The sequence below is a fragment of the Epargyreus clarus genome, unplaced genomic scaffold (genome assembly GCF_041222505.1).
Source record: "Epargyreus clarus isolate Ecla_fem2 unplaced genomic scaffold, WU_Ecla_fem_2.2 ptg000024l, whole genome shotgun sequence".
Lineage (NCBI taxonomy): Eukaryota > Metazoa > Arthropoda > Insecta > Lepidoptera > Hesperiidae > Epargyreus > Epargyreus clarus.
Window position 1 is genome coordinate 5,045,465 of NW_027332231.1, and position 27,087 is coordinate 5,072,551.

At 36.0% G+C, this 27,087-nt stretch overlaps 2 protein-coding genes across 3 annotated transcripts in view; one reads left to right on the plus strand and one right to left on the minus strand.

Annotated features, from left to right (window-relative positions):
• The window catches only part of Galphao (G protein alpha o subunit), a 48,038-nt gene that overhangs the window by 11,372 nt on the left and 9,579 nt on the right, over window positions 1-27,087 (plus strand). For both annotated transcript variants that reach the window (XM_073086601.1, XM_073086600.1), the window contains exons 2-4: window positions 646-688; window positions 5,688-5,829; window positions 9,917-10,077. In XM_073086601.1, the coding sequence (XP_072942702.1) occupies window positions 646-688; window positions 5,688-5,829; window positions 9,917-10,077 (346 nt within the window). The remainder of the gene's footprint in view (window positions 1-645; window positions 689-5,687; window positions 5,830-9,916; window positions 10,078-27,087) is intronic.
• Window positions 10,761-17,148, minus strand: LOC140752338 (probable cytochrome P450 49a1). Its single transcript, XM_073086599.1, has 7 exons — window positions 16,773-17,148; window positions 16,568-16,684; window positions 15,438-15,514; window positions 14,738-15,212; window positions 12,178-12,256; window positions 11,430-11,774; window positions 10,761-11,082 (listed from the first exon to the last, which is right to left on the minus strand). Exons 1-7 carry the CDS (start codon window positions 17,111-17,113, stop codon window positions 10,960-10,962), a joined length of 1,557 nt encoding a protein of 518 aa, XP_072942700.1. The 5' UTR covers window positions 17,114-17,148; the 3' UTR covers window positions 10,761-10,959.

Here is a 27,087-nt window from a genome sequence, read left to right on the forward strand (position 1 = left end):
AAAAGAAACTCGTCATGAGTATGAAGAACTAAATAAAATATAACAAGAAGAAGAAGTTATGTAAAGTATCGTTGGGTAGAGAGAAATTATAAATCAGTTAAATCATTAGAGTTTTGACAAAGTTGAAAATGAAAAACAAATTGACCGATCGGGAGTTGTTCGCTCGTAGTGAGCTTTTAAAAGCTTTGCTGTGTGGCTTTATTTTCTATCCTATTTTTATTCTGGATGCGAGACATGCATTTTGTGTGAAATGTACGGTTTACGTTCGGACGGCAATTAACTGTTTTTATATCATTGCCTGTTTTATAGCTACGGTTAGGGAACGCTCGCGATGAATTCACCGACTATTTGTGCACGGTTGTTTTAAATCTAGTGCCACTCCTTTGGTAAATTTTACTTGGTTTTTTCTGTTTGTTATGATGATTGTCTAATGACTTATATAGTGACGTAGACTTGTATTAAAAAAACACTCAAAAACTAAATCAGTCAGAGAGTGGAGGGTAGCTTTGTGTTGATATTGTCTTTATTGTAAAATGTTATGTTTAGCTAACCTTTTAATGTTAATATTTATGGAGAAATATATAACATTATAACATTTGTATGTGAAGTAATATTTAAATTTTTAATGCTTATTTTCTATTGCAGGTGCTGGCGAGTCGGGCAAGAGTACCATAGTCAAACAAATGAAGTAAGTATTTAACTTATATATATATTTTCATATTAGTCGTAATAAAATAATAGTACATCGTGGCTATATCACAATATAAATATTATATTATTAGTATAATAGTTAAGTCTATTAATATGACTAAAACGATAAAAAGGTCATACACCGCTATATAATCTAATGTAATCGTTCAATGATGAGTCCAAATGTGTAATAACTGTAGCCCATTCAATATCTATGACATAATTAGGTATTATTCGTTATCGCGTTCATTATTTAACGTCTTACTAGACGACTGTCAGCTCTAAGCTTCCCGGTATATCGCTATGAGTGATTGCTGGCTATAACACTATCTTTGTATCTACGACTTGTCAACAAGCATTTTTACATTTCGCCCGATAAGAGATTAGTTCCGATATCAAGCTTACTGGTAATATCGAAATTGGTATGTGTCGCATTCGAAATGGAACTGATTATTTCAGATAAAACTTATTGCTGATTGCATTATCAGGACGATTGAGCTCTGAAGTTCATGCGGACAACTGACAATATATACATTCATTAGTATAATGAAATGTAGGTCTTAAAATTAATACGATTTACCAATGTGTTGTTTATTTTAAATCTGGTGTGATAATTTTCATTTCTGTTATACGCGTACTTTATCTTTTGAAATGGATTTAAAATATTCACGCATACCTTATAAGAAGGAAGTTAAAATGCGATAGTGGTTAAAAGTATAACTTAAATACAAAATTATTATATTTCTTTTGTAAATATGTTGTGTAGTATGAGGTAGCGAGGAAGGCAACTCTTTGCACCAAAATAGGGTAACTTCATCGACATATTTCTATCACTAGAATTGCGTACAAGCGACATAGCGATGTGTGACCTCCGATTTTAGCACAGTCCTTTCTGATCCCATTCGTTACACTTATACTTTATGTAAGTTACGTGTTAGTTCCATTATTTCCATTCCCGTGGGATAAGGCTTCCTTACCGTTGCTCGGCTGTATGTAGTTCCTGACGTAAGCGGCATAATAATTATGTTTTAATTTCGTGCCGCGCTTATTCACTCCATAGGCATACTTAGGACGTCCTACATTCGCTTTACGCAATAATTATGCCTATTTCGCTTATAAATTTAAAAGGAATGTAAGCAGGCCAAAATATTTATTATTATTATTTTTATCTTTGTCCATTATTTCAGGGAGCTATTACCGACATTAGATTTTTGGTTTTCTGTATTTTTAACTGCGATTTGATGTTAGATTTCTAAATAATGATCAAGTGGAATTTGTCACCACAGACAAAATATTCGAAATGTTTCTAATAAAATGGTCATATCTTTTTGGTATACCGTAAGTGTGGTATGCAATTATTTTAATCGTAGAGTAGGGATAGCAAAGCAATCATTGATTATTTTGTTCAGATTCATTTTCGATAAAAGATGTTTGAGTAACTAATTAATATTTTTACTTATATATTTAATTTTGCACCATAGTATTTTGTATTATAATAAATGTAACGGCTATAATTAAATTATAAGGACACATCTTCCAACGAAAATAATCACTTTACGAATGATAATTTTATTAGTACGTCTACAAACGGTTGAACGGTATTGTACTTAAATTAGAATCTAAAGAAGTCATAATTTACAAATATCGTATGACGTAGACGATCTTGATGTAGGTACCTACGTCAAGTAGACTTGCTAAGTGATAGGTATGATGTGAGATCCTCTTCGAGAGATAAAAGCACTGTCGTCACATCGCCTGCGTCGTTTTCATCGTCGGCTCGCTAGCCCGTGAACTCTAACACGTTGTCGGTTCCTGCGTAGACTGACGTATTCAATTATGCTAACGATGTTGACCAAAAAGTCGGAAGTCTGTGTTACACCAATTTGCACTCGCTCTATGATACACGCTTAACGCTCAGTTAATCATCTTACAAAATTGGCCGAATTGCCATATTATATAAACGTGCTAATTCACAATTTTATGAGTCATATTCGGTTAAATTGTGCGAGCTAAGTCACGCCAGTATGGTCCCACATGTTTCTCTTTGCATATTTTAATATTCTTAAACATCTTTTATTGCAACCAGACCAATTATGAAAAATAGCTCAGATTATATAGGATAGCCTATGTTATATCCTAATTTAAATTCACTATTTAAATGCAAACCCTGTATATAAGAACTAAGAACAGAAATGGTTCTACAGTGCTTCTTAAAAATAGATAGGGTTAGGGATATTTTCCCAGGCGAGAAAATGTGTCTTACGTAAAGCCTCCTTCGGGCGCGGAGCATCCTTGTACTGTAATCTCGACATTACGCCATTAGGTGACGTCACGGGCGTCCCGGATACAGCCGTAAGATGACGCTCACACGGCCACTTTTTCCTTTATCGCTTATGAAGATCGAACGGTGATTATGGAAATATTATAATCCAAAGGAGATTTGTTGATTTTTTTCTCTATACAGGATATTCAGTCTCCTTTAATACAATGGAATGGAATATTTATGAAATGGATCCATATTTTTAACTTTAATTATTCTTTCAAACCTACTATAATCAGATTTTGGAATGGCCTCTATATTCTATATTCTGAAGCTAAAGAACGGTAGTTTTTATCGTAAGAATGTATTGTTCAATCCATAACCGTCAGTCATAACTTACTTCCTTGGATTTTTGTGTCTGAACATGCCCTAAGTGTAACACGGTGTGACGTCAAGTGTTCGACGCATGCGTGCCGTGTACCGCAAAATTAAATAATGTCGTTTAGCTCGAAATACGCACCATGATGCCATATTATGTTATCAGCCAACCCATATTGGAGGCTATTGCGGGTACGTACAATCCTAATACGTGTTATCAAATATACTGGAATTAGGTGCTCAATTCCTGTTCTCTTTGTTTTGACTCATTTCTTTTATTAACGTTAAGTTTTATTATTAATTTAGTAAAATAAGTCGCTATGCGTCAATACGTTCATTAGCTTAAATCCATTTACTTTTGATAACGGATCTAGTTTTTTACTTTCTAAATAAAAATGTTGCTTAATTACCTAGAAAATTGCACCTTGTATGAAAATTAAAATGGGACTAATGGATTCGTTTGTGGCAGATTTTTTTCACGAACGCGATAGGCATCTCGAGTGGAAACATTTCCAGCTAATCGGAGGCACGAGAAATCTTGTTAGAGGCATTGTTTTCAAAATACAAACGCCTCAAAGCAGTTTTGAAGTGCGGGCCCGTCGCCGCGCTTATTGTTCGTATTCTCGAAGTGGGCTACGGCGAAGTGAAGATTCTAACTAAACGATGCACGGGACACGTGCCGGAACTGTGCCACTGTGTAAAATTTTGTTTACGATTTTTTTTTATAATATAGAAGTAGCAGACGAGCATGCAGTCCACCTGATATAAGTGGCTACTGCCGCCCATGGACATCTGTAATCAACCCCAGATAGAGATATTCCTACCTGAGGTCGAGCACAGATGTGTTACTGCACCAGAATATTTATATATCCAGATCTGTTTTTGATTTTTTCTGGACCATTTATAAAAAAAAAAAAATTAAAATTAATAAAAAAAATCGAAACATTTTCACATAGTTACCCTAATGTTAAGTAAATAAATACGTGTACGTTACATTGCATAATATACAATACAAAGTATATACTATTTCAACCTAACGCAGATTAAACGATTAGATCCATGGATACAAAACGTGTACACATTTACAGCTACACAATCGCAACGGTTTTTCCAATTCGTGTCTACCGGGAATGCCGTGGCCGTAGAAAATTATTGATCGTTTGACATGACATCACATTTCTATAACCAAGCCATCGCTCTAGCAATCGCCGACTTCTATTGCACCTAACTGTCGCCGCCGCTGTTTGTTCCCGAGCATTTCACAAATAACAGTTACATTACCATAATGAGTTTTTTCTATACTCACGAGTGGGAAGTGTCTGGCTTGTAACTTTTTTGTGGAAAATCCAGGATATAACTTTCAGGAGGTGTCAGCACTAGTCAGCAAATTGAATTTATAAATCAAGTTTTTAGTAATAGAGTAGGCATGTGGTTCAATTAATGTCGATTCACTGAATAAGTAAGTAGTTGGGGTAAACACGAACGGGGCAACGTTGGAAAGTTGTTTGAAAAACAATTAGATAGGCATTGAAGGCACCATTTTTCAACTAACGACCAACTTTAAATGGGCGCCTTCTACCGAAGTCGGTCTCGGGTGCATAGTTACCACTCTCGAGAAACTTTTCAGTTTTAAAAGTTGAAAGGCCTCTTTTGCCTGTAATTACGCTGGCTCGTCTTACCCTTCAAACCGGAAAGCAGAAGTGCGCGCACCACTGCTCGGAGTCAGAAATAGGTAAAATGGCGGTATCCATTTTCCTACAAAACGTTTTATTCTGGTAGTTTATAATTTTAAATGATAGATAATATTGTCTCTATTATATTATGTAACATATATTTAAGATAATAAATTGACTTCACTTGAACTTGGTCATTATCAATGAGATTAAATATATAAGGTTATACATATATTTGAAATATTACGTTAAATGATATTTCGTAATTAATTTTTTCATAAATGTTTGTCTTTAATTAAAAAATATCTGACGCGTTCCTTCCGGAATGATTAGCGTTTTTTATTAATGAACACAAACCTGTCACCGCGCTATTAACTAGAGCAAATAATGAAGATTAGAAAAAGATTTAAAGACACGCGAATACAGTGTTTAAAGAATTAAAATTAGAAACTTACGTCAAATATTAAGAGGAGGAAATCCGTAACAATATTTTCTTTTTCTTATTTTATAATATAGGAGTAGCAGACGAGCATGCACTTCATCTGATTGTAATGGACTACTTCCGCCAATGGACATCTGTAATCAACCCCAGATTAGATTTCCACCTTAAGTTGGCCACAGATGTGCCGCTATCGCTATAAAGTATCTTACGCATCATCTTCTAATAACTCATTTCTTGTTTACAGAATTATCCACGAAAGTGGCTTTACAAATGAAGACTTCAAACAGTACCGGCCCGTGGTGTACAGCAACACGATCCAATCGCTCGTCGCCATCTTGCGTGCTATGCCCAACCTGGGTATCACCTACGGGAATAAGGATCGCGAGGTAAACTATTTTGTACCTGATTGTATTCACACTGATTGTTTATATTATTTTTCAGTTAATGTCATCGGATTTAAAGTAAAGGATTGTTCGAGAATCCCAAAAGGTTAACAAGAATAGTTTACAACATGTTCCGCAATAGATTAAATCACTAACGAACGTATCGATATTGTTCAGATTGTTTCATATATCTATTCAATTTATCATATGTAGTAGGTACCACATTATTATGTAGATATTGTCTAATAATAATAAACTATATATCTAATCTGAAAAAAAATTTAGAGAACTCTTAAAACACTGACATCATCAATCCTAAGTCAAACCTCTTAAAGATATTGCTCAATATGAGCGCTTTTGCCACAACCGAACCTACACATATTAGACGTGGTATCTAATCATTTGATTTGATTATAAAAGTAAGCAAGAAAACATCGCATAAACCATAAACTGCTCCGATTACGCCTCGTCTGTTCTATAAATAATGCTCGGTCGTTCAGTAAAAAATAATGTTGATTGCACCGCAATCGGCGCCCTTACCCGATCCCATTTCCGCTCACGGGCGAGTGCCATCGTGCAATCGTTAACATCTCACAGCTCATCAGAATAACGGTGCCAGTGCTAGGAAGTTACACTTTTACACATATGTATATAGCTACGTGCCTCCATAGCTTAAGAGTTCAGGCTATAGACTTTTAGTTATAACTTCTGGTTGGTCGAAAACATCTGGTCAATGGAATATCATTAATGTAATTATAATATAGACACACATTTGTTTATTTGTTTTCAGCTAGACAATGAGTATTTCTGAGATTTCGTAGCTTTTTGTAGCATTTCTAAACAGATAATTCCACCTAAAATCCACGGTTTATAGTCATACTTAATCGCGTCGAGAATACACAGAAAATATGACAAAGTAAAAAGTATTGACTTTTATACTGAAACGAAAAAAAGAATCTGCAATTTGTGAAAATATATAAACCGTCAAGCGCTTTCATTAGCTCAACTGCATTCGTACACAAACAGTATGGACAATAAACACAAGAGCTCCGTAGTGCGGCATTCATGAATACGCAATGTATAATATTGATCTTCATATACCAAGTTATCCGCTACTTCTACAACCCTTGTTTAATATGGCGTATTTAATACACGTGTTATGTATATTCTTCGCAATGTATTATATTCATCTCTATATATAACAAGTTGTCTACCTTGTTTAAAACGGCTTAGTTAATGCACGTGTTATGATTATCTTCTCTTTTAACTTGGAAAGTACTAAAGATACATAATCCGAAAGATAAGATGGACATATTATGCTTCTATTTTCATAAAAAATTGTGCTCGGGTAAAAACCCACGATTTTTTTCGATTGAAAAAATAATGTAGTCCTGAAATCGTTGTCTTTTAAGTAGTGATAATGTCAAGATTTGAGGTCTGTTTTCGGTAACGGATCCTATATAACACTATTGATGAATATTATGAAAATGTACAGAACCTTGTGTCTTTTAAACGTCTTTTTATGGTTTAATCAGCGAAGTTTTAGATTTTAATAGAATACTGTTATACGAGTATATTTTCATGTGTTAAAACTTTTACTTTACATAATCGCCATGTTAGTGTAGTGGGAATGTCAAACAGTACGGGCAGTGGTATGTACTATGATAACTTATCTAAGCCCGTTCATCACTATAAAGGTATATTCACACGGTGGTTTACGTAGCACTCCATATGTGCTTAGGATAGTGTGTAGTGTAAATTTACATTTGAACAATCGATTAAATACTTTGAATATTCCCAAGATTATGTTTTGTGTGTCAATGGTTAGAAAAAATCGCCTAAATAACTCGTTGCTTAACGTTTAATACTTTATAGATATTTAGATAAAGTTTCTCTTGTGACGATGTTAACAGTTCACAAAAATTATTTTAATTCGTGTAGAAATATTATTTTTGATAGCAGTATACAAAATCTTTGAAAGTTAAATACTAAACAAACTAAAGTTTCTCTATTTCTACTATTTCCAGTGTGTCCTTGACTCTTGAATAAAAAAATGATTTTTATGTTTAAAAGCACCCATTATGTGTCATCTCTAGCGTATTTGTAATAACATTTTGTGAAAAAATAATTAATTCATGAAGATAACGATGGAAATTGTTCAGACATCGAAAGATTTAATGTTTTTAATTTCTCGTTTGTTATCAGTATCACACAGTGGTATATGATTAACTGAGTGATGGAATTTCTTTAAAATATTTTCCCCTTGTATGTTGATTTTCGTCACTAGTTTCGCCCATCACTCTAGCCGAGGCCACCGGCTGCGAGGTCTTTGTTCTAGAGTGAGACATGATAACGCTTTTAGGTACTTGCTTTTAATCAACATTATAATGTTTGCCCCCCTATCTCCATTACGCTTCTGCATATTATTATCTAAGAGTGAGTCAGGATATGTTGCCATCGGCATCCGACAAGGTGTTCGTGTTTATGAAACGTTTCCCCGTTTTCAAACGTATCGTTGTCTTTTTTATTCTTTTTACATTATGTCAAGTAAATAAAATATAACAAGCATTACGCAATTTAAGCATTAAATGCATAGAACTCTCTTTTCTTTCTTTGGTCATTATGTAGTCCAGCAAAAAAATGATGGTATTAATGCTGTAGTGGAATCAATTTATTTTCATCTACACCTTTAAAATGTGTAAATAATATTATTTAATCTCTGTCATGATGATTTTGTATTATATTTATTATTTTTAAATAGGTAAACACTTTTATTTTTCGCCTCTACGCTATATTCGAAGCAATATGCAACTTATTCTTAGTGTAAAATTCATTCGTGTTCATTGTATAATGGCACATGAAAGCAACCCTTTAATACATACTCGTAGGCACGTAGTTATCTAAGGGGGAAGCTATACAGGCAGGTGGTCGGGCGACAATGACGTGGCGTAAAGCATGTTGGCGATAGAGATTTAGTCAGAGTTTTAAATTAAGGGTGGATTATGCAACGCTGTCGTTTAATGCTGCTATGTGTGGTGTATTACGTCATGTTACTGCTCTACAGCTAAAAATAAGTATAAAATCAGTGCATACATGATTTTGAACTCTAGTATATTGCAAAGGACATTTTTAAGCTGTTTTATAATCCAATAAATAAATGGTGATACGAGGCATAAATAACGGATATGAGAGTTAAAAATATATTTTATATGTTGTGTTTTCCTTACATGTATTCTTTAGTACCTTTGTTAATAAAAGTATTGTGGCAACATCATAGTAATAAGTTTTCAATAACTACAGAAAATTTGACAATTTTGCAAATCCTTTTTTCTAACAAAGTCATAATAGTGATGAATTTGTATAATTAATGAAACTATAAAACATGACTCTACCTAAGCGTAGTTTTTCCTTAACCGCATTACAATTTAGTTTCCTCAACAAGATTCTAAACTAGTGCAGGTAGTTAAAGTCACATCGCATTATAACTGTTTACTTCTTAAATAGCAATCTCAAACCATACACATATATAACTGAATAGTGTTCAAATAGAAACCATTGACTGCTGTTACTAGTTTCCAGTAGGACTATTGTTAGTACCGAGGACTAATTTTGAACACCTAAATGTATTTCCACTGCAACACCAACAAATTGGATCACTGTAGTTCGAAGGTTGCTAGTTTTAAGCAGAAATATTTTCAGTTTTGCTATTCCTAGATTTCAATCAAATCAATTTCTTTCACACGAAATGCTTTTGAAGTGTTTCAATTTAGCTCACAGACTCTAATGGCTCTAATTTTATCTGGGCTCGATTACAGTTGCCCCAGAACGGTAGTCAACACTTACCATCAGGTGGACTGTATGCTCGTTTAAAACGTGCGAATCTACCTAAACCTATACCTAAACGATGAGGCAGACGGGCTACCTGATGGAAAGCAGTCATCGTTACCTATGGACATTTGCAACACCAGAGGAGTCGCCAATTAAAATATGTATGAATAAAGACTTATAGAATGACAGTCTGTCTATTCCCTTGTTAGCCGTAGAGGATCAAAACGAGTGAAAAGATCTAAAACATTGCACTTTACCACAGAGCGACGGCAAGATGGTGTTCGACGTGATCCAGCGGATGGAGGACACGGAGCCGTTCAGCGAGGAGCTGCTCGCCGCGATGAAGAGGCTGTGGGCCGACAGCGGCGTGCAGGAGTGCTTCGGCCGCTCCAATGAGTACCAGCTCAACGACTCCGCCAAATAGTAAGTGGCTATATCTTATATTTTTCTTAATTTGCTTATCCTTGTATAATGATTTGATGATTGATTCTTTGGCATGCCCTAAAGCCCAAACGACTTTACGGATTTTAGCATGTGGTGTCGTTGGATTCTTCTTAATTATTGAAGTAACATAGACTACATTACTGTCCTTTTCAGTTAATACTTTTTAAAGCAGTCTGCTTTTTATAATATTTACTAATTATGTTCGACATACGTGCTACATGGGTTAAAGATCTGATGATATATTTGAAAGTCAACTGACTTTTATTCTTCTCATTTGTTATTTTCTATTAGTATTAGAACTTATTACTACACTTTTTTCATCTTACTTTAATAACGAATCATATCGGAAATATTTCTTTTTTTGTGTATTACAATTCAGAAAGTCAATGTCCTCATTACACTATGATAAGTTATGTTATTTGATTAGACCGAATGGTCTAGTTTTTGCCCGCACGTTAGGAATGTTGATATTTAATTCTGTTATAATGAACTATACCTACTCTATTATTAATGTGTTACTCTGATACCATATAAAAGGTTGAGTCATCTATGTATGGTGTTGAACGATTTGTAATGTAGTTATTGGTAGTTGGGTATAATATATAGCCAGTGAACACTTTGAACGTTCTTTTAAAATTATTAGCGAATGATACGAAGAAGGATTTATGTAGACGTTAGATATAATTCAGAGGTATGCCTACGTACGTACAAGTATACTATAATAGTGGAGTAACTATTACTACTTTTCACATTATAGGGACTATATTCACTATATGTATTCTTTTTGGCTATCACAATATCTTACAATATAATTCAATGGCATAACATATTATTAAAATTTTAGTACTCTAATAACTTAATCTATTTTGTTCGGTTTTGTCTCAGATCCATGGTGAACTTTAAGGGCTCGTTGGGTATGTACGTCGGTGTCACGCTGTACGTTAGCTCTGCGTGCTTCCACGATACATCGAATTTGTAGAAAGTCTGAAAAGCAATAAAGCATAAGATAAACGTATAGATCTGTAAGTCACGTTTGCTTTTTGTCCAATTGTAAGATAAAATTCGTAAAATCGAATGTGATATGCCGAGTGTGTAAAGTCATAAGAATTATTTCACATGATTCATTGCTCTGTCGCTATTGAGCAAGTACACTCAATAAGATTGTCGCAATCATATTTCCTCTATTGGTTTATATTTATCGATATTTACTAGACTATACCTTTAAAACTTGCGGCCACTACCATGCTATTACAGTTTGCATCTAAACATTTCATGAATACTCTGCATTCATTATTATCACTCTACATAAAAATAATATAAAAGATCCATACCTTAGCGAGTAAAAGTTGCAGTTCCGCTTCGGCGAACCTTTTCCCGATGCACATTCTCCGTCCGAACCCGAACGGCAGGGAAGCGAACGGGTGAATGCCTATTTCTTTTTGCTTTCGCCAGACGGTCTCGGCACGAGAACACTGACTGTATTTCTGGTGCTCCGTTTGTTTATTTTCGTGAGATGCAGGGTCACGGTCATGCAGATGTCTCGCTGGACATTTCCCTTTGTCTCCGAGCCCCCCGACATCGGTGTCTCGTAACCAACGCTCGGGCACGTACTCTTTCGGCGACGGAAAGTACCTCTCTTCGTTGGATAGTATGTAATGTGGGAACACTATGTGGGACTGAAATGAGAAAAGAAACTTTAAAGAGACTACCCGACCAAATGTAATAATTATTTTACAGTTGTACCTAAACCTGATGTTTAGACTTCATTTGAAACATAGACGAAGTGACCAAAGGAACTCTTAATAGTTGTAAGATATTCCTATGAAAGTCTGAATTTGCTCCGATATAGAGCAGTAAAAACTATAAGATAATTAAAATATACCAATACTGGGTAAAAACAACAATTTGCAGCCGAGACTGAATATAGGATATATTTTATTGATGTAACACCATGTAGGTGCTACTGTACCTATTCCTATAGGTATGCAAAATCATAAAAAACTGGTATTTTTACATCTATTAGAATTGACAAACAGATTAAAACACGCAAGGCAAGAATTAAAATACGTAATTACGTACGCCTTTAGGAACTTGAAATCCTGATATAACCGCATCGGATTGTATACAGCGGCCATTGCCCAATATGACCGGTTTGATCCTGTAACACAAAGTGAAAATGTAATCGGAATGCCGATAACGTATCTGCATCATGATATATTGTTAACTCTTAAACGCTAGGTAAAAAACCCACATTTTTTCTTGTTATTAATCTATGTAGATACGTGTCTACTGATATTTATTTTAATACAAAAAATAGTATTAAAGCATCAATTGATTTTTGTGGATGTAGTTAAAAGGCCACCTGATATGACAGTCAGCGCAGACGTGACTGTTAACATCTACATGACTTGTCAATAATGGATATACTATCATCAAATCTGTCCTTAAATTTAAATGGCATAAGGGTCTCATGCCCTTACTACTCATGTAAGACATCATCTTAATCAGTTCATCAGATTCGTTTAAAATTTGCCGTTTAACGTCCTTCGAACCGAAACTTAAAGAAATGAAAACAGCGCTATAAATTCCTTTCTTGCTATTATAAGGCAAAAAAGTTATGGCAGTCGTGTTGGCATAATTAAACGATAAAGAATTCTTCAATGTTTTAGATATTTTCCCAATATTTTTATTATAAATGTACGGAAATGCAGCGATTGCATATTTTCTCTGTGCGACTTGACGTCTAGTTTCTGATGCCTACAAAGTCATGATATGAAAATTCCACAACGTTATTAGTTTCAGTCGAGTGGTGCTTAGAAAAAACGTTTAGAAGCCGCCCCTGAAGTTTTTATATGCCTCCAGTATTTATGAAGTATTATAGCAGTTTCTAATATGTAGTTTCTTCCGAGCTTTGAGTTTAACCAAGGCTTAATCAAGCTAGTCTCGTGTACGTTTCATATATGTGTCATAACAGGTCAAGTATATAATAAATAAAATACATACGTATATCAACATTGCGTATGTGTCATATATAAAATGCAGAAAGAGTTATGTAGAGAATTGTGAGTTCATAAATGTTTCAGAATGCCAATACATATACGTGTGGTCTTCTGCATCTAATGTTTATTTCTCTTGTTGGTAGTTGTGTGTGACTTTCCTCAAGCCTACAAATTCAAATAAGGTAATATTCATCTTGTAGTCATTACATTCTTATCGCCTCAACAACTATCACATGACTAAATTTTAGTATATCAACATGTACCAAGTTCTAGTTTCAGCGCGATCACATTAATCAGGTCAATTAATTACCGCAGATGTTTCAGATATCGATATTCGCCATATTTTGTGTCGAGTATCGCATTTAACTGAAACAGGTTTCGAGGTGATACTCTGTGAAACTTAAGTCGAATCGCTTGCATTACTACTGCTGTTCGAGATATTCCTATGTGTATGTATGTACACGTATCGATGTATATGAAGGTAGGATTGATCACGGTTAACGTGTTACGTGGTACTCTTTGCAACTATTGATTTACAGGCCACATAGCTACGAACGAGATCTGATTACGCTCTAGTTTGGCTAACAAAGGTTACGATACAACCACGATACAATGTCGTGTATTTATCTAGTATGGCTGTTATTACATATTCTGTGAATTAATGTTTCGCTGGAAACAGTTTTATCAGTTTTGAATAAATACCAATATACGGCCACCGATATACCTCCTCTATAAAAATTCAAGTATCTATTGCGGTTCAAGAGTAAAAGGAAGAGTCCTGTGACAAACGGTCAGACAGCAGAGGCTTAGTAATAGTGTTCCATCTTTACCCTTTTGGCAAGGAACCTTAAAATATGATGAACTAAATAAATGTTCAGGGAGAATCTAAAAGGAAAAATATCTTCATTAAACAAACAGTGTTTGGTATAGAAATAAAAACTACAAGTATAGGTTAACAATATGGTCGTCGATATTTTTAAATTCCAATCAAACAACGTAATGTTGTAATGTATGTAATGGACCGGGTGATATAGTAAGATCGGTTCCTTTGTCCATTGTTATAGTTGCGCGTGGAAGTAGCTAAGTACATGTTATGATTCTATAAAACCACTAACCACAAAGACTCGTGAAGCATGAGTGACTATATATAATTCTAAAAAACTATACGTTAGCACAAGCAAGTACGCTGGTTAGGTAGGTACTGAATGGTAAGAGCGATATAAAAAATCCAAACCCGCTCAATTGGTACGGAGCAGCACTTGTATAATTTGTGAAGCAGAAATTGCATAACCAATTTAGTGAACCATTATGCGAAACGGGAACGCCCACTTTTATGAGCGCAAATCATTGGGAGTACTATTGCCGTGAGATGGCCGGTCTAGGTAGTCGGATAGGCAATTTCATGCAGACATTTTTATTTATGACTTGTCTGTAAACGTTTCGCCATTAGTGGCTAGTGATTACTCTTAGGTAGCGCGTTTTTATTTAAGGTTGGCTCTGGATTTTCATTTTTTAATACAACTACCATTGCACGCTTGTTAGCTATCTCAGTGAATGAAAAAATACATTTTTTTCGAGAAAGTTTGTTGAAAAGTTTGTAAATTCAATAGATATTCATTTTAAGTAGTCTATGAACTTACCGCAAAGCTTCTTTGATACAAGCTCGGAGATAGGGTAGCCTGTCCAAGTCCTTGCTATTAAGAACTCTGCCCACGGGCAGCTTGTTATCCAATTCTTGTTGCAACCTCCTTTGTGCCCTGGTATTTGTCGCCAGTAAGTACAACGTGCTCGCCGCAGCCGCTGCTGTTGTGTCCACGCCCACTAATAATAGATCTAATGCAAGAATCGTTGCTACTTTTTTACCGTAAGCCTTCTCTATGTCAGCACATATTCCCTTGTCAGTCAGTCTTTTCAAGCAGAGCGTTCTGAAGGAATCTAGTGCGTTTATATATGTTTTGTAAGATGATGTTGAATAGAGTCTCCATAATGGAGCTGATAGTTCCAACTTTGGTACGCTGTGAAAGAAACCGTGTATACTTTTAATGATCTCCCTGGCTTCAGCGTCGTCATTGTCTAGACACCCGAACCTTGTGCCCAATGCCCATGCGCCGACCGCTGGAAAAATAAGTTGTCGCAAATTAGCATACAAAGAACTTTTAAATTTATTTCTCATTGTTTAAATGAGTATCTAATTTTTATTTAATATGTTTATAATGTATGTGTACTAAAGCGTTTATCTTAAATCACATTTAATTTGATTAGTTCAAGAATAATGTTATTTAACTAAAGGTTTAGTTGAATTATAAAAATTCTGAGAAAATTTAAATGTTATTAACTCACATTCTAAAGCCCATTTGTAGAGCTCTGTAAGGTAGTCCGCTGGCAATTCTTTATTTTCGTCAAGCATGTTCTCCATCCTAAAAAATCAAAAATATCTTTCCCATCATTGTATCATATAATTATATTCATGTCATTTTCAAATTTAGCACCTCTATTTAAAATTCTCTAGATATTAATTACTGTCATGGAATTCAACCATGCTACCAACAACATTCCATAAATGTAAATTGCAACAAGTTAAGTTTTAAAATGCATAAGTTAGTAGTAAGTAGATGTCTAATAGCGTGGATACCAGTCAATCGAGACGTAACTTTTTCATTGAATGAGATTGTTGTTTCCCGCTGTGAGTCAGTCAGCGCGTAGTGGTGTACAAAACAAATGCGCAGACGCAGTCGTTGTTAAAAACGGGATGTGGTCATTAAACCGAGATTCTGCAGTCCCACTACATTATCCAATAGACACTGTATCAATAGTACTTACATATCAACCGCTTCTAACCTTTTAACGTGGTTTACGTTTTATGTCACTTTTGAGATAAGTCAGTTCAGTTTCATAAGTGGATTTAAAGCTAATAAATAAGTACGAGTGTCTGGGTTAGCATTCCGTTCGGTTACTGCACTAGTTTTTGCCCCGCGAATTATGTGTAGCGATTAAATTAACAAGTTTAGTTAACACATTGCTTCGTAATGATGTTTTTGACTGACATGTAATCTGGTTTCTTATTGAAGCACCTTTTTATAATTTGTTAATGATTATAGTGAATTCTTGTCGAAAATACACATTTATTCTTGTTATATGTCAACAGCAGCAGAAACATTGTCAACAGCAGTTAAAATCTTTTTGCCGTCATTTGTTCTTGTAATGTTTTCATGAATAAACATATTATGTTTCAATTAACTAGGATTTGTCAAAGTAAAGTTTTTTGTTCAGTTGACTGCCGATTTAATTCATAAACGAGTTATCTTATCGATAAGGCTAGGTAACAGACAAAGTTGTAGGCGTATGATTGCTTATTGTTTGTGACGTTATTGCGGTAGGACATTCCAGTTTCATTTTGTAGGACCTAAAATTTTGTTTTATTATTTTACGGAAGATGTGGTATCTAAGGATATTATTTGAGAATGACTTACTTCCTTATAAAATCTTCGGCTACATCGTCCAATGCTGGTACTGCAGCTCTAGCTGCTTCGGGTGCAGCTAGGGCCTTTGACACTTTAGATCTAAACTTCGACCAGGGCATGCCATGCCTGTCAAAATTATAAAAGATTTTTTTTTTATATGGAATGACAGAATTCACCACTTTATATAAATATTGAAAATCTCAAAAACACTTACACCCCTATCAGACCAGGCTCTTCACCGAAAAAATCTTTTCTCAGTTCCTGTTTATAATGTTTGAGGCACGGTGCGACCGCTCTGTGCGGCATCGAGTCTTCACGTCGGTATATACGCGCGGTTTCCTCGGCACAGAAAGGAAATACTAAATCGGGATGCCCAAACAATTTCGCGACCTTTGCAGCACCGCCCGTGCCGGCTAAGACGCGCAAACTCCACAGAGTTATGTCCAAAGCGCGAGTTCTCCACGGTTTCAGCCCTATAGCGAAACGCCAGGAGTTACCAAGGAGAGGCAAGGGCCTTGGGCCTGGCATACTTGCGAACCGCCGAGCGTTGTCCATCGCGACCACTTAACAAATGATGCCTTCAGCTCCTGGAGATACCGTGACGGCAGTGGGGGCCATCAGCGTAACATTTTCAGCATTGCGATTTCGTAATGCGTGCCACCCGACTGAGTTGACGCACTAAATATGCGTTTAAACCAGTCGTTTTAATATACCATTACAGGTGTTGCCCCTGTACAAGATACACTACATGTGATTAAAGTAAGAAGAAAAAATAAGCAAATTATTATAGATTTCAGGAAATATCTTCATCCAGTAAAAGATATTAATTGCATTTTATTGCAGATAAAACGCAGCGTTCACATGAATCTTTGTATTTAAGTAGGTACACAAATTAATTAAACGTTAGAAATTATTTCAAGGTTCTAGTGCCAGAAAAATCAGTAGTTATCTTGCCTTTATACATATGTATGCTTAATTTTCGCAACATGTACATAGTCTGATGAGTGTTTAACGGGCACGCACAAATTTTCGCTACCGTTCTTGCAGTCAACGCTATGGGGACATCACTTAGCATAACTGTGTTAATATTTTGCACTTATACAAAAGAAAATTCAAGTCATGTTCCACTATTGTTGTAAAAACAGTCGTGCCTGAAATTGTATAATTAGCACCGCGAAACTTGTATGAATACTGTATTCTAGTTTGATTTAATTATTAAAATGCGTTTAGGTCACGTGCTATACTGCGATTTCTGTTCGGGTTTTCTACAAATATTTATATTATTCTAAGTACGAGTATGTACTAATTTACTTGGGTATTCAGTTGTCAATTGGTGTGCGTGACGTCACGGCGCGTCCAATTAGCTAATCCCTATGTGGCAGCCGGGTGCGCTGCTCCCGCGCCGATTGATTCGTCCGGTCGTCCTGAATGTTGTATATTTGCACACCTTCCGCAATCACAACACAATTGGAGAAATTTGTAATCAACTATTTCTATGTAAATTTTTGTAGTGGTCTTACAATTTGTCTTTTGGAAATATCGAAACATGTAGGTTATCTAGAGTATCGGACACATTACTTATTAAAGCTCTTCCAAAATTCTCGTGTGGTTCTATTAAGCAAATGTTCAATATTTTAAGAGTTCGTTGTATGAATTGGAGCAGCTTTACCGATCTGATATTGGATAACAATGGCGATAAAATTTAAGACTGTTTGCACTATTATTATTTAAGGTTACAAGTCTGGCAATAAAATGAAATCTCATATAGCAACAAATTCGAACATTACCACTAGTACGTATAAGGAGAGGAAATATTTTATTTTAAAACTTTTTGCACGTACAATAAGTATAAACTGATAAAAATATCGAATTACAATATGTTGGTATTACCAAAAAGTTGGATACCCAAACGGTTCATACGTTCAGCGGGAAGCATTAGTATTTCACGCACATCGCACAGCGCGAAGCATCAAGTAACTCGATAGCGACGCTCGTCTTGTTTGATTTGTTTTGCATGTGAAATGCGGTCGACGGATGCTGTTGCAACCGCTGAAGGGAACTCTTTGTGCTTGTATCGCTAAGACTCCGCTTTGATACCAGTAACGAGGAACTAATCAGTACCTAATTCTGTTGAATATAAGGGATTTTTTAGATAAACGTCAAGTACACTGAATTTTAGTTAAATTGATTGTTACTCAATATCCATTATCAAAATATATAAACCACGCTCTTCTTATCTCGTATTAACAAGTGTTGAATTTCTAAAGACATTACAGTTTGAAAGTATGAAAATGATGAAACACCTGACAATCCAATGTTGAAGACAGTTTGTTTTCGAATCTGCTAAAGATGTTGCTATTTAGATGATGTATTTTTGGAATATTGCCTAACAAATGTTAAATTGTACTTTCAATGGTTTTGCAACATGTGAATGCTGATTTCCCTCGTCTTGCCTAAGTGTCCGGAAAATTGCTACCTTTCTGTCGCTCCTTTATGAAATGTGTGTTGCCTAATCAATCGTGGTTGATGACAAAATGATGTCTACAGTAAAACGGACTATTTCCTTGTTGTCACAATTTTTACAATTCTTGTTCACTTATTTATTCATATGTATTTCAGTCTCAATTGTTTGTTCATTTTCATTTCATACATTTTCATTCATAGTACTAATATTACAGTTTTTATTACAGAACTTAGCTCTGAAGGCTATTTCACTAAACACAAGTTAGTCGGCTTAGTCTAGGCAAATATGTCATGCTTAGTCTAAACAAGTAATTGTAATTCAACATGTTTGTAGTAGTTTTTGTGGGTTTGGGTCACAGCCAGCGCCCTGATACGCCATAAACAAAAAATATATACGGCATACTGTCATCATAAACTAGGCACATAAAATAGATTCACAAGAATATAACTTGGTTTTAGGTATAGACGAAAACTAAAATCTACAAAAAGAACACATTACATGGAACAATTCGATTTGCGTAATCGCTTATTACAAGATGTTCTGTTTTTTTTTTGTAGGAAACGATGCCTTTTAATCTGCCTACCAATAACGTTTTAGTTAACATCACGGCTCGTATCGTGAGTCATAGCGAACGCTTGAAATAGTCCTAATTAAGGTAATCTCATTTCACTGACATTTCTCGCGAGACCTTATTTTCGTGCCCCAAAACGAAATATTTAGCCACTAGGCTATTATTCATGTGCGTGTGTTTAACCAATCCCACCACTATTATATCGCGAGAATTATATAAGGGTTTGAATAGGGCCAATAGCCTTCCAAACGCTACAATAAAACCTTTCTTTGGAACCGTTTTGTTCCTTTGGCCGACATCCAGATCTTCAATTCAAATGTAATTCACCATATTGCATGAATAATGTACGCTTGTATTTATTATAAGTACTATGCGACGTGAACTTGCAATCTGTCCTTAGCTGAGACCCCGTGAAAAATGATATTGGCCTCCGAGATGTTGAATAGAGCCAGTTATAAATTTTGGAAATTCCCGTAGGGGTTTGCTTTACACTGGTATCTGAAATGTATATCTTAAGGGGAACCCGCCCCTGAGCTGATTCTTGTATACCTATTACATACCTATGGATGTCCCCTTCTGCTTTAAGAGTTACATTTCATTGTTTTCCCTTATTACTTAAACAGTTATGTTTTACATTATTACATTTTTTTAAATTAAGGAACTATAGAGATTTAGGTTTAATACTCTTTTCAATGAGGTCATCTGATTATTGCACCCTGTCTTAAAGTTACATGCTTTAATTTGAAAACTCACACATTGGACGAGACTGTATTGAGGGGGTTACGGTTCAACGTACAGAGTAGTACAGACCGTAGTGTTGAATAAATGCAAATTTCGTCTCATAGGCATATCTGCCGGGATGGTCGATGTGTACGCCGCTCTGTCGCCCGCCTACGGACGACGCATGGCAAACACATGAAAATGTATTCGATCATGTCCGCGATAATGTCTGGATGGACCAAAATGTTGGATAAAACATTATATATTATATATAACAAGATATATAATTTATGATGACTTCACTGAAATAACTAGTATACTACTTGCAGTGCAGCTGATACAAATATGTTTTTTAGAATCAATATATAAAATTTTAATGTTTAAGAGATATAGAGACAGAGAGTGTGCCCATCAAGTTATCGGTATAGTCGTAACAATATTGTTTTAATTTTTATATGGTGATCCGAGGCGGCGCTAGTGGCAAGAAGACGCGAAGCTCAACCGGCGGGGGTGGCGACAGATTTATGCTCGTATCGCATGACGCCCGCGCTAATTCCGGAACCACTTACAGCGCCTGCTTAGGTTCTGTAACTGCCCTCCATGCTCCGCAGTTCACCCTACAATAGCGACGGCCACGAGCCGCAGTCCTCATAACTGTTACGCACTGCGGTTTGCTACTTTAAAATTCTGCGAATATAAAAGCCATATCGATTCGCCTAGCTCCCCTTGTAAGTTGGTTCTTACCGTACTTACAGGTATTAACAGACAGAGTAGAAGGGCTGTGCGCCTTTGTTAATTTATTAATGGATTGATCGATCTGAGAGTATCCAGCGAGGTGGATATGCTTGGTATTCTAACGACAATTGACGCAGTGAAGCTTTGAATATTCCATTGGAACGTCGTGATGATTGCAGATTTAAACAAATGGATATTGCGTACGGTGCAAACGAGATGGTTCCGATCGACGGTGGCGGAGGGCGGGCGTAACGAGGTATCGAAAGGGCTCGGCCGTCGAGCGGCGGGCGGCGGGCGGCGTGCGGCGGCGCGGCGGCGTATTGATCGCGCGACGCGGCCGGACCTGTTGCCGGGCGGCCGCGCGCTCTGCCGTCGCCCGACCGTACATGAATTTCATGCATTTCTATTGGTCGAACGGACCGCTCGCGCCGGCTGCATTACTGGAGCAAGGATTTCGTCTGGTGTGCGATCCGACGGAACAGAATTTCATGCCGCACGAACTTTAGCTGTATCGACCCGCACCCACTACGCCGCCCAATAATATGTATATGCAGATGATTACACTCGCAATGAAGCGTATATTCTCAGTTTGTTCACTAAAACTCTACACGTTATTGACCAAGTTCAATAAATACTTACAGTTCCTGTGTTTGAATATACGTGCATTCGATTGAGTGTTTCATTTTGAATGAAGACAAATCGGCAACTACTTAATTTATTTGCATTAGTGCCAAGACGACGTTCTGTCCAATAAAAACAGCATCACAAGTATAGTTGATTGGATTGCAAATAAATCTACAAGTTACTCAAGTTTATTTAATCGTCGCCGTGGCATTCGTGCAAACATCTGGCGGCGAGATATAAACTTGGCGTTAAAGGTAGACTCTGGAAGCAGCCAAATAAGATATCCAATTTATCATTCTACACGTCTTCGTCTCAAGCGACCACGCGATTTATCCACGTCTTGTGATTATGATTTACTTTACACATTTCTTGGTCTTTGATGTTTTTCATACTTTTGAATAGGTTCATTAAGATCTTATTAATCTGCCGATTTAATATCAAAAATCGCAGTTATGCCTCTTTCTTTTAACAAAATTGACAGATTATTTACAAAGATCATGAAAATCTTTTGTCTTAAACCTCGATGATTCTCGTCATCATCTCATTGTACCATTGTACTAGTTCAATAAGGCCGTCGCCGCGCAAAAGTTCAATAATTTCGGCTGATCCGAATGTAATTCGTCCTTCTCTACTGACCCATTTAATGTTGACAGTGTCTTGACGTCATCGTGGCGAGACCGGCGCAAAAAGAGCCATGCTATGTACACTCGTTTCCACCGTTTCAACGCCTACGTTGTTCCACTAAATTGACTGGTGTGTGATAATTATAATGCCATAACGCGTTGCTCCGTTTTCGAACGAGCTAATTACCGTAACCGATTTGGCTTTCTCCTTACAAGAAACTTGCTACTTAAAACAGCGTCATAAGCTGATTTTTTTTCTTGCGCAAACATTTGGCAGGAACGGGTCATTCAAGTATTCCAGGTGGCTCGAATACTTCCTGAAAGTTAAATGGCTGTATTGCAAACATTTTTGGCAGCGTTTCATGAATCGCTATTCATGATAGTGATACTCGAGAACTTTGTAACCACTCGAGAACATTAAGAGGCTTGGTTCAATAACCTGTATGTAATTATAAGTGAAGTGGAATTATTTGTATAATTTCAATAATAGTGATTCATACCTTGTATCGGAATGGTTTTAGAGCGACGAAACATGCATAAACTGAATCACTTATATGAAGTATTGTTTATGAAAATGTGGCAACTATAGCTCATGTTCTTAATGACTCTACTAATTATTACCAGACTAATCTGGCCTACCTTAATGCTTTAAAATCCTGTAGATTTATATAATCGAATTTATATACTCGTACTTACTATGGGATGTTTTGAAGAATTAAATACCAATCTAGTTAAACGAACAGAATACGTTTATATTAAGCAATAGAAGACCTTTCAAGCCGTATTTTTCGGTTTCTGACATGTCAAAAACAATTCGCAAATCTGTTCCTAAAGCAAATGTCGAATAACAAAGAGAGTCTTAAAGTTGCTGTACACAATATGCAGAAAGCGAGAGGTCGTGAAGGTTCCAATGTCAGCGCAGTGGTGCCTTTTGGCCGCCTGCCAGAACAAAGGAGGCATTCTCTTGAGCTACTTACTATACTCCTGCTCCCATTGTACGCAGTTCTCAGTGGCTTCCCTCAATTTCTTCAAGTGAACCCATTGAAGTATTGTGGGGAAATATGTTTTGTATAAATCAAGTTGCCTAAACCAGCTAAATCTATACTAATATTATAAAGAGGAAAACTTTGTTTGTTTGTATGATTGTAATGAATAGGTTCAAAAACTACTGGACTGATTTTAAAAATTCTTTCACCATTCGAAAGATATATTATCCACGAGTAACACAGGCTATATTTTATATGAAATATATTTGATAAATAGATTTGAGGCGGTACAAAGTTTGCTGGGTCAGCTAGTAATAGATATAGTAACAATACAACTGTGCGGACACTGCTTCTATAGCGCGTAATCATAGGAGTGGCGGCCGAGTGGTCATGATATGACAAAGTTTAACGTATGTCTGTCATTATGTAAAACGATTAGGTTGATATTAGTGTGACACGAAGGAGTCTCCTTCAAATTTCCCTGAAATTCCCTGTATTCTATCCTCGATCTACCCCTATATTTTACAATGCTGCTATGCTGGTTATGGCTTGAAAGATTTTTAAACTTACAAAAGTATCTATTAATATTAATCTACTACTGCTGTTTAAGATCCGACTGCCCTTGATGACAGTAATTAATTACTTAAAAGCGTCCACTGTATGCAATCGACCGGCACTGAAGTAGAATACTCCACCAGTAACATAAAGAGTTGCAGCCAGTAGACTTTCGTCTTTAACCCTCTACTTTCCCGCTGCTAAAAATCCTCCAATTTAAGGCGGAGTTTCATCCAGTTCGCAGTCACTGTCTGTTCATTTACTACACACAACATCAAGTATTAATAAAATGTGTTTGTTTTACATAATGTATTATGTTCTCCATAAATTAGGCTCACCGCAAGCGTTCCAGATCGACGAGTGCATGTCATTTGGACGTCATTGTCAAAACCGCGCCTAATGAGCGCACTGTGCCTTTTTTAACCGATTGTACGTGTGTCAACACACGTACTCCTTACTCCTTAGTGAGTACTGAATTGTAGTTAGTCGGTGTAGGATGTGTCTATGTCTAAAACTTGCCAATTTTGTCTAGGATGGAATAGAACCTGTTGCACTGTTCGCTCAGATTCTATCTCACTCCTCCTTCAGACGACGAATTATGTCTTGGAGATGTTTAGAATTTTGCGTAACACCATTCAGTCCAGTTGATTAGCCTAATGATTAAGAAACTCGGCCTCTCGAACAAGGAGTCCGAGGTTCAAATCCCAGGCACGCACCTTTGATTTAAAAAAAAGATATGTGCGTATTAGAAATTAATTATCACTTGCTCAAAACGGTGAAGGAAACCATCGTGAGGAAACCTGCATACCTGAGATTTATATTAACAAAAAAACTCAAAAGGTATGTGAAGTCTACCAATACGCACTTGGCCAGCGCGGTCTATGGCCTAATCCTTCTCATTCTGAAGAAGAGACCCGTGCCCTGTAGTGGGACAATATTGGGTTGATGATGATTCAGTCTTGTTAATTCAACATTGCAGTTCATGGTAGTATTCAAATAATTTGCAATCGAATACTAGTAGTATTATCAGAGGTCGGTCATATGCGCGTTAGTATTGTTAGCTTTAGGAACTATATCTAAGTTAAACCATAATGAATGCTATTGTAATAGATAGCTGATGAACTCAGAAATAGGAGTGGTGTTTTCTGTAGTGCTTCATCAATTTATTTTTGCATGGAAAACTTTTAAATGCAGGTTTAGTTAATTTAAAATAATTAATCAAGAAAAATATATTTTTATATACCTAGCTTTGCAGACCAAACAGAGAGAAAATATTTTGAAGGAAAAACTTGGGGCGCATTGCACGGATAATTAATGCAGATGATGTGGAGTCATTTTTCTGATAGTCTCTCTTCTCATTTATATTTTGCTTCGCGTGCGCCCCTCGTATCCATTATAAAAACGTGGCATATTAAAAATATGTTTCTAGTGAATAAATGTTTTATGTTTTTTGGTCTTGGGGTGTAAAAATTGTTATGTCTCTAACTAGTAGATATAAAACTAATAACAACATTTTTACCTATAGACAAGAACCAAAGCGAGTTAATAAGCACGTAATTATATTCCAGCGCCACTCCATTGTTATTATGCTTCTACGAAGCCTTATTTTTCAATCACTATAAAAGATGTCATTAATTTAAATAGAAATACAAAGTTCAAAATGAAAATCATTTTTCCTTTCTCGATTTCATATTAAAAGTATTTATAAACCAATTTTGTTTGGTCTATTATTACCGTCACAGCCACTCCAATTTGTAGTACGTATTCCTAGCTACACGTATACAGTTGTGTCATTCGTACATAAATCAGACAGAAGTAAGTTCCCCTTACTATTTGCTCCCTATTAACGGGGGCCCGTCACTGAAACCTGCTTATTGCTCGTATTGCATTGGGTCTATTTTCGAACGTTGCAATATGTTGATTGTGTCAATGAATAGTTCAAAGCGTTCAAAGGGGAGGGTGGGCCTCTATCACGGAAACTAGCATTGCTATTATTTTTGAATCGTTCATTTTCAATTCAAATTATTACCTACGAATATTGCTTTATGAGGGCTGAAGGGTTAGTAATTTTTCTAATGGAGCACTAGGCAGGTATTTCCTGCAATTTGAAAATGACAACCTAGAATTAGTAGGGGTTTCCCTAACAAGGAACCCTCGTGTGGTTTCCCGGGTGTTTTGAAGAACAATGTGTGTGTGTGTGTGCGTTCCATGGTGCTATTTTTATAGCTATATTTTACTAGGAACTTATGAATATAAAGGAGATGTTTCATTTTCGGCCATCTCATGTACACTATATCTAAAAAACATGATTAATTTGTATAATTGAAGAAAAATACACATATATTTTGATAACCTTAAGTATTCCTGTTTAAAAATATTTAAAATAAGCATTCCTCATTGAAATATTAAATATGGCGGAATACTGTCATGTCAAGTTTTCAAAACTGTCGATGTCGGTCAGGTAACCTATGTGTACTCCACACATAGGTTACTATACTCTTTGGATGTCGGTAATTCTGTATTTCGCTGTTTTTGTCGTAAAGTTATTGTTACCTTAGTACTTTACAACCTGGCTTTTGTTTTGGGTATCCCGTTATTATTTCTGAATTTAATTAATTATTTATAATAATTATAACAAAACCACCTTTTAAATAGTATCTGGTTTTATAGATGTAAGTGACATGTCAAATTAAAAAAGAAGAAGTTGTCAAGTTGATATGTGTAAAGTGGATATATACATATTATTATATAATAATAGTGGACTCCAATGTAAACGTTGAATCAATATGTACTGGTGAGAAGATTCCATTTTAATCCTGAATATGTTTTCTGCTCTGTGCTGCTTACGATTTTGGACTGATTCTACCTCACTTGTTTACCCAGCTTATGTTTTATGGACTCTTGTGATTTTCGTGCGATGGCTGTGGATTGCGTTGACAAGGATTCAACATCATCAGGTAAATTATACATCAGTTAGTTGTATAAATCGTGAAATAATCGTTAATAATTTTAAACTAGAGAAGCTAATCTTTTTACATTTCTCTTTTTTTAAATAATTGCATTAGGAAGGCAAGGACATTCTTGGGATGACAAAATAATCAGTTATTATTGCAACTGCATCGCTGGGCAACGAACCGTACTCGTAGGTAGTTGCGCTCACATTATGACCATTGTTTGATGTTTGGGCTGAGCTCGTCACAGGATATTACAGAACCTGCTACATGATTGGATGAAAATATGGATAAGGGAAG

What these genes read in the sequence shown, in the direction of transcription:
- LOC140752338 (XM_073086599.1), bottom strand. Translation starts at nt 17,113, where the DNA reads ATGGACAACGCTCGGCGGTTCGCAAGTATGCCAGGCCCAAGGCCCTTG. An exon ending in TGTATCAAAGAAGCTTTGCG is followed by an intron (nt 12,257 to 14,737) that starts GTAAGTTCATAG and finishes TTTGTGTTACAG; the next exon opens with GATCAAACCGGTCATATTGG. An exon ending in GATTTCAAGTTCCTAAAGGC is followed by an intron (nt 11,775 to 12,177) that starts GTACGTAATTAC and finishes TTCTCATTTCAG; the next exon opens with TCCCACATAGTGTTCCCACA.